Source organism: Scyliorhinus torazame, chromosome 16, assembly GCF_047496885.1.
Source record: "Scyliorhinus torazame isolate Kashiwa2021f chromosome 16, sScyTor2.1, whole genome shotgun sequence".
NCBI lineage: Eukaryota > Metazoa > Chordata > Chondrichthyes > Carcharhiniformes > Scyliorhinidae > Scyliorhinus > Scyliorhinus torazame.
Window position 1 is genome coordinate 159,241,787 of NC_092722.1, and position 6,751 is coordinate 159,248,537.

General features: G+C 47.7%; 1 protein-coding gene across 1 annotated transcript in view; it reads right to left on the reverse strand.

Annotated features, from left to right (window-relative positions):
• Positions 1-6,327, reverse strand: part of htra1b (HtrA serine peptidase 1b) — a 73,477-nt gene extending 67,150 nt beyond the window's left edge. The window contains exon 1 of the mRNA XM_072479294.1: positions 5,660-6,327. Within this exon, the coding sequence (XP_072335395.1) occupies positions 5,660-6,098 (439 nt within the window). The 5' untranslated portion in view covers positions 6,099-6,327. The remainder of the gene's footprint in view (positions 1-5,659) is intronic.
• Positions 6,328-6,751: the final 424 nt, after the last annotated feature.

Here is a 6,751-nt window from a genome sequence, read left to right on the forward strand (position 1 = left end):
ATACAATATTGAACATTTTCAGCTACCTTGTAAGTTGTGGTTTCAGTCTATTTTTTAAAATCCATTCAGTGATTTGTAGCTAGTAAATTCATAAAGTAATTTTAAAAGTAAAATCTGGCTTTGTCTCATCTCCCACAATGCAAAATAAAAGGCTGTAATGCTCGCATTTCATTACAATGGTGCTCTGAAAAAAGAATAAACACATTCATCCTCAAACTCGCATTTATCTAAAACAGAGCATATTTGTAGCAGTGTAAGTTCGAACTTCTCATACCTGCTCTGGATGAGGAACAATTATAATTTAAACTCTTATTGGTGTTGGGGTCCAGTTTAAGAAAGGCGTTTGGGAAACCTCGAGGGGCGAAATTCTCCGTAATCGGCGCGATATCCGCCAACCGGCGCCAAAAACGGCGCAAATCAGTCCAGCATCGCGCCGCCCCAAAGGTGCGGAATCCTCCGCATCTTGAGCGGCCAAGCAATAACTTTGAGGGGCTAGGCCCGTGCTGGACTGATTTCTGCCCCGCCAGCTGGCGGGAAAGGCCTTTGGGGCCCCGCCAGCAGGCGCGGAAATGACATTGCCGGGCGGCGCATGCGTGGGAGCGTCAGCGGCCGTTCACGGCATCCCCGCGCATGCGCAGTGGAGAGGGTCTCTTCCACCTCCGCCATAGTGGGGACCATGGCGAAGGCGGAAGGAAAAGAGTGCCCCCATGGCACAGGCCCGCCCGCGGATCGGTGGGCCCCGATCACGGGCCAGGCCACCATGGGGGCACCCCCCGGGGCCAGATCGCCCCGCGCCAGGACCCCGGAGCCCGCCCGCACCGCCGTGTCCTGCCGGTAAGAGAGGTGGTTTAATCCACGCCGGCGGGACAGGCATTCTAGCAGCGGGACTTCGGCCCATCCGGGCCAGAGAATCGCCGGGGGGGCCCGCCAACCGGCGCGCCGCGATTCCCACCCCCACCGAATCTCCGGTGCCAGAGAATTCGGCAACCGGCGGGGGCGGTAATCACGCCAGCCCCCGCCGATTCTCCGACCCGGCGGGGGTCGGAGAATCTTGTCCCTCGTGTCTTCTGACCTTTTTCTGTCTAAATTCCTGTCAGCTATCATCTAGAGGGTTTGGGTTTTCACTAACATCTGGTGTTAGCACTCTGGGTATATTTTAGTGTTGATTGTGGGATTTGGGTTTAGTGGATGTTCAAGTGCAAAAGTTTGAGGGTATCGAATTTCACAGGTTACTGAAGAGTATTTCTTACTCCCTTAATGGCTGTTTTCACAACCCATGGGATTAATAGTACTCTTTCTGGTACATTGACAAATCTTTCTAAGGTGTCAGTCGGTGATAGGTTGTTCTTGAGCCTTGTGTGGGTCTGGGTTTTCCTCCTGGGTTTTGAGGGCCTGGGTTTTCCTCCTGTGTTATGACTTTAGTGAGCTCTGAAGTGAAATGCTGCATTTAGTTAGATGTTAATTTGGCACTCGACCATTTGATTTTCAAATGACTAATTGCAGTCATATTTCATTTGGATTTTGTTAAGATTTCCAGAGAGTTTGAGGATGTATTACCTTCTCTTTTTCCTTCACCTGTGAAATGTGTTTCCCCCAATCTGCCCCATATCCTCTGGGGCACTACTGCCAACAGGGAACAGTCCAGCTTCTGTTGCACTCTCCTGTGGCACTTCAACTAGGTGAGGCATCTCCCCCATTTTCTGTTGGTCTGCTTGGAAAGTTTCCTGGTCCCTATTTAAATCTTGGAAGGAGTTCTCTGCTAACCGTACATCTGCTGCATTTCCTTCAACCTCTGCGGCCTCTGTTCCAGCACTTTTGCTTTCTTGTGAATCGATCCTGGCCCCTTCAAATTCTGAGATTTCTTTACTGGCCCCTTTTAATTCTGAGAGTTCTATCCTGGTCCCTAAACAGCTGGCTTGTAATGCAGAACAATGCCAGTGCAGGTTCAATTCCCGTACCGACCTCCTCGAATGTGGCAACTAGGGGCTTTTCACAGTAACTTCACTGTCACATACTTGTGACAATAAGTGATTATTATATTATTATTTAAATTCTGAGAGTCCTATCCTGGCCCCTATAAACTCGGAGAGTTCTATCCTGGCCCCTTTAAACTTTATTGGCTGTCCTGTAGCCTCCTTAACCTTTACTGGCTCCATTGCCTCCTGGCAGATTTTGGGGATTCTGTCGGCTCTCTGCATCTGTGCAGAATTTGGTTTGTTTCCCTCAGTCTCTGTGGACTGCCCTCGACTCTTTGGGAATGATACCTTCCAACGTGATAAGTCATTTCCTACCGGATAAGCCATTCCCTAATAAAAGGTCTAACCTCTGCATGGGCACACTTGGGCTCACTCCCACAATCTCTAGCCCTGTAAGCACATATATAATGTTATATGTGCTTTGGCAAAATCAGCAGGTTTCCTTCAGTTTTTTTCAAAAGGTAAAGAGGGTTCTACTCATTGTATTGGTTTGGTATTGGTTTGGTGTAAGAAAAATAATAAAAATGCTCCAACATTCACACGCTCAGGTTCACATTCAATAATAGGTTAGAAAGTGAGGGGTGGAACGGTGGCACAGTGGTTACCACTGCGACCTACAGTGCTGAGGACCCGAGTTCAATCCCGGCCCCGGGTCACTGTCTGTGTGGAGTTTGCACATTCTTTCCGTGTCTGCGTGGGTTTCACCCCTACAACCCAAGGATGTGCAGATTAGGTGGATTGGCCACGCTAAATTGCCCCTTAATTGGAAAAAATTATTGGGTACTATATAGTGCTGGGATTTGACAAAAGAATAGACCATAAGACATAGGAGTGGAAGTAAGGCCATTCGGCCCATCGAGTCCACTCCACCATTCAATCATGGCTGATTTCAACTCCATTTACCCGCTCTCTCTCCATAGCCCTTAATTCCTCGAGAAATCAAGAATTTATCAACTTCTGTCTTAAAGACACTCAACGTCCCGGCCTCCACCGCCCTCTGTGGCAATGAATTCCACAGACCCACCACTCTCTGGCTGAAGAAATTTCTCCTCATCTCGTTTCTAAAGTGACTCCCTTTTATTCTAAGGCTGTGCCCCCGGGTCCTAGTCTCCCCTGTTAATGGAAACAACTTCCCTACATCCACCCTATCTAAGCCATTCATTATCTTGTATGTTTCTATTAGATCTCCCCTCAACCTCCTAAACTCCAATGAATATAATCCCAGGATCCTCAGACGTTCATCGTATGTTAGGCCTACCATTCCTGGGATCATCCGTGTGAATCTCCGCTGGACCCGCTCCAGTGCCAGTATGTCCTTCCTGAGGTGTGGGGCCCAAAATTGCTCACAGTATTCTAAATGGGGCCTAACTAATGCTTTATAAAGCTTCAGAAGTACATCCCTGCTTTTATATTCCAAGCCTCTTGAGATGAATGACAACATTGCATTTGCTAATAGGCCCATTTCCATAAAATATATTTATGCACCTGACTGTGAATTATTTAGGTTTCAGGACATAGCTTCAGCTGCAACAAGGTAATCCTGAAACACACGCAAGCAAACGCACGCAAACATACAAATTATTGGCTAATTCAATTTTAGTAAAAATAAATGAAATAGACTAAGATATCAAGAGTAACCTACAGTTGGAACAGCCTCATTCTTCAAGGGCAATGGGATTTGATGCTCAAGTATAATCGTTTTCATAGATATACACACATGAAACTGATCACAGTACAGTACACATGTCCAAACATAATGGCCAGACATCTGGAGGATTGGCAACCGCAGTCGGATTGTCAGTCGGATTTCCAGTTGGATTGCCAGTCAGTCGGATTGCCAGTCAGTCGATTGCCAGTCGGATCCTTTTTACTGACCTTAGTCGGGAGTTCCACATTTCTCACCTAATCTTCTGACTCGGACCTGGTGAGAAATGTGCATTGTTCCTTCTCCTAGGACTCTTCAGTTTAGGGCCGCAAACCTGCACTCCCTACACCAGGAGTGCAGTCAGAGATATGGAGGATGGGGTAGTTAGGGGGTGGGAAGGGGAGTTTTGAGGGTGTTATGGGTGTTGGGGTCAAGAGGGTAGCCTGGGAGGGCAGTCGGGGTTTTGGAGTAGGGCTAATACCATAGTTTCTCAGGAGTTAGAAGTGGTCTCAAACCGTCTAATTTTTCCTTTGAGAAAATCGGGACCATTTGAAGTCTCTGATCCGAGTATTGAATGGTTCTAGGTGCAGGGTAATTGCCCACTGGAGGTTTCAACTTCCCAGTCAGCTTATGTGCAGTCCTTGTCTGGGAACTTTGGCGGGGGGTCTCCCACTGCATCTTTTGGGCCACCTCCCAGGTATGATCATCCCCCGCCCCACTCCACTCCACTCCCCAAAACACACTTTATATTCTTCTCATAATAATGCTTTCCCTTAGCAACTTGCATTACGAACACCAGACCAGGTTTTCCAAATTACACTTTTAAACAAAGCCTCCACTCCACCTTTAACAGCAAATCCAGTTCTGGATTTTACACCAACCCCTTTAGAATTTCTTTGTCTTGACTTCTGTGAAAACTGTTCACAAATCCAGTTCTGGATTTTACACCAACCCCTTTAGAATTTCTTTGTCTTGACTTCTGTGAAAACTGTTCACAATTGCTTTAACTCTCGATTCCCAGACTGTATTAAAATGGCATCAACATTTGATTTACCTTTAAAGGCTGCTGTCCCACTTTAAATCTGGTTACTGCAATTGTTTACACTTCATTGAATTCTTCTGAACAATACCTTGGTCTCTGTTCTCTTAACTTCAAGTGTCATAAATTTTCTTTCTGTTCCAATTCCCTGGTTATCTCAATTGTATGTTGTTCCTGATGAAGCTTACACCTTTGCAACACCCTTGTCCTGTCCAGCTTCTCCTAGCATTTCTCAGAGAGAGAGCTGTTCATTTCCCACTGTCTTGTCTACCACTGCTCTGGCTTCCAGTTAAAACTAAAACTTAAAAGATTCTCCAGCTTACAATGTCCTAGTTGCTAAGCAACGCCCAATACCTCTGCTGGTCTATTTATTCTTCATGCTAGCCCTCTCTGAGCACAATAGAAACACAGTTGGAACTTAACTCCCACATATAGGAACACCCATGACCAGCATTAAAACACACTTAAAACTCCGGGCGAGATTCTCTGGCCCGCCATTGGTGAGTGGCAGGATCCTCTGGTCCCATCGCTGTCAATGGAATTTCCGTTTGATTCCATCCCACGTTGCCAAGAAACCCACTGCGGAGCTGTGCCATGGGCAGGACAGAGATGTCCTGCTGGCGTGAACGGCCGGAGGATCTCGTCCTATACTTTATTTCTAATGTTTACCAACACAAATATAAATCCCTTAAAACTATATTTATATTACTAATATAAAGGGTCAATATACTGGGTCAATATTATACAGAGATTATGGCCCACTCGAGAAAGTGTGGACTTTTTCTTTTGAATAAGAATGCTAAAGGCAGCAATGATGCTGAAGCGAACAATTATAAAATAAAATACTTGAGATTATAGTTAACTCGCCAATAACATATGGATATGCACTCATACCATTTACTTACCTGCAGCCCCTATTATGGACTGTCCATATTTTCAGATTTGCTGATTAAGTATTAAATGAGCACAATTGGACACCTCTCGGAGTTGTTCTCTTACCCAGTCCGCAGGCTCCTCGCTGGATGAAGATGATGGGGGGTTGCTTGTGTGTCTGTGCCTGCCGGCTCACCTCCTTCAGCTGGCACAAGTTGTGGTAGGTGCTGCCGTCGCTGCCGCACACCGGCTCGCTGCTGGCGCACACGCACACGCCCTTGATCCGCCGCTTGGCCGGGATCCGCGCCGGCGGCACGGAGCACTGCAGCCCTTGCCCGCACCTGGCCTCATCCCCGCGGCCGCCGCAAGACTCGCCCTCGGCGGCGCCGCACAGGCGGCAGCAGCCGCAGGGATCGGGCACCAGCCCTGCCCGGCAGTCAGAGGGCAGCTCGGGGCATCCGGACACATCGCACGTGTGGGGGCAGCTGGCGGAGCGCCTGGTTATCCTGGCGTCCAGCAGCAGCAGCCAGCTGCAGCCCCACAGCACCGCGGGCAACAGCAGCATCTTCACACCGGAGTGAACCCCCGCCAGAGAAGGTCCCTCAAACACTGCTCCTCCTTTAACCAACTTCCCGGATCAGCTCAATAACCCATGGGGAAAGTTAGTCTGAAGTTTTGAAAAGGAAGTTATTTCCAGCCGCCGACAGCGTCCACTTTATCCGGAGGCTTCAATTTTGTAACAGTGAAAGTGGCTTCTTTATAAAAGCCCGAAGGGATCGAACTGTCAGACACGACCGCCGTCAGCATTCATTGGTCTGCTGCTGGTGACAAGCTCTGCCCCTCTCTCAGCGGCCCAATCCTCAGACTGCAGCTCTGTCAGGGTGTCAGGATGCAATCTGACTGCGCGAAGCTGCAGACCAGCACAAAGAAAAGCCTTTCACTAAACAGCATTGCACTTCAAATTCGCCTGGCACACGTAGTAAGGTTTATTGCACGACATTTTCCTGTTATAACGACTCAACAGTGCTGTGACCCCCTCCACAGTGACATTTCAGGTTATGTCTAAACGTCTGCAGGTTGCAGCGGCACATCTAAACTAGGACCAACTCTCTGACTGATTCAGAACATTTTCCAATCGCATGATAATAGATTGCTTCGTTAATTTTTTTAAAAACTGATTTTACATTTGAGCGAAATACATAGAGGAAATAGCATTCC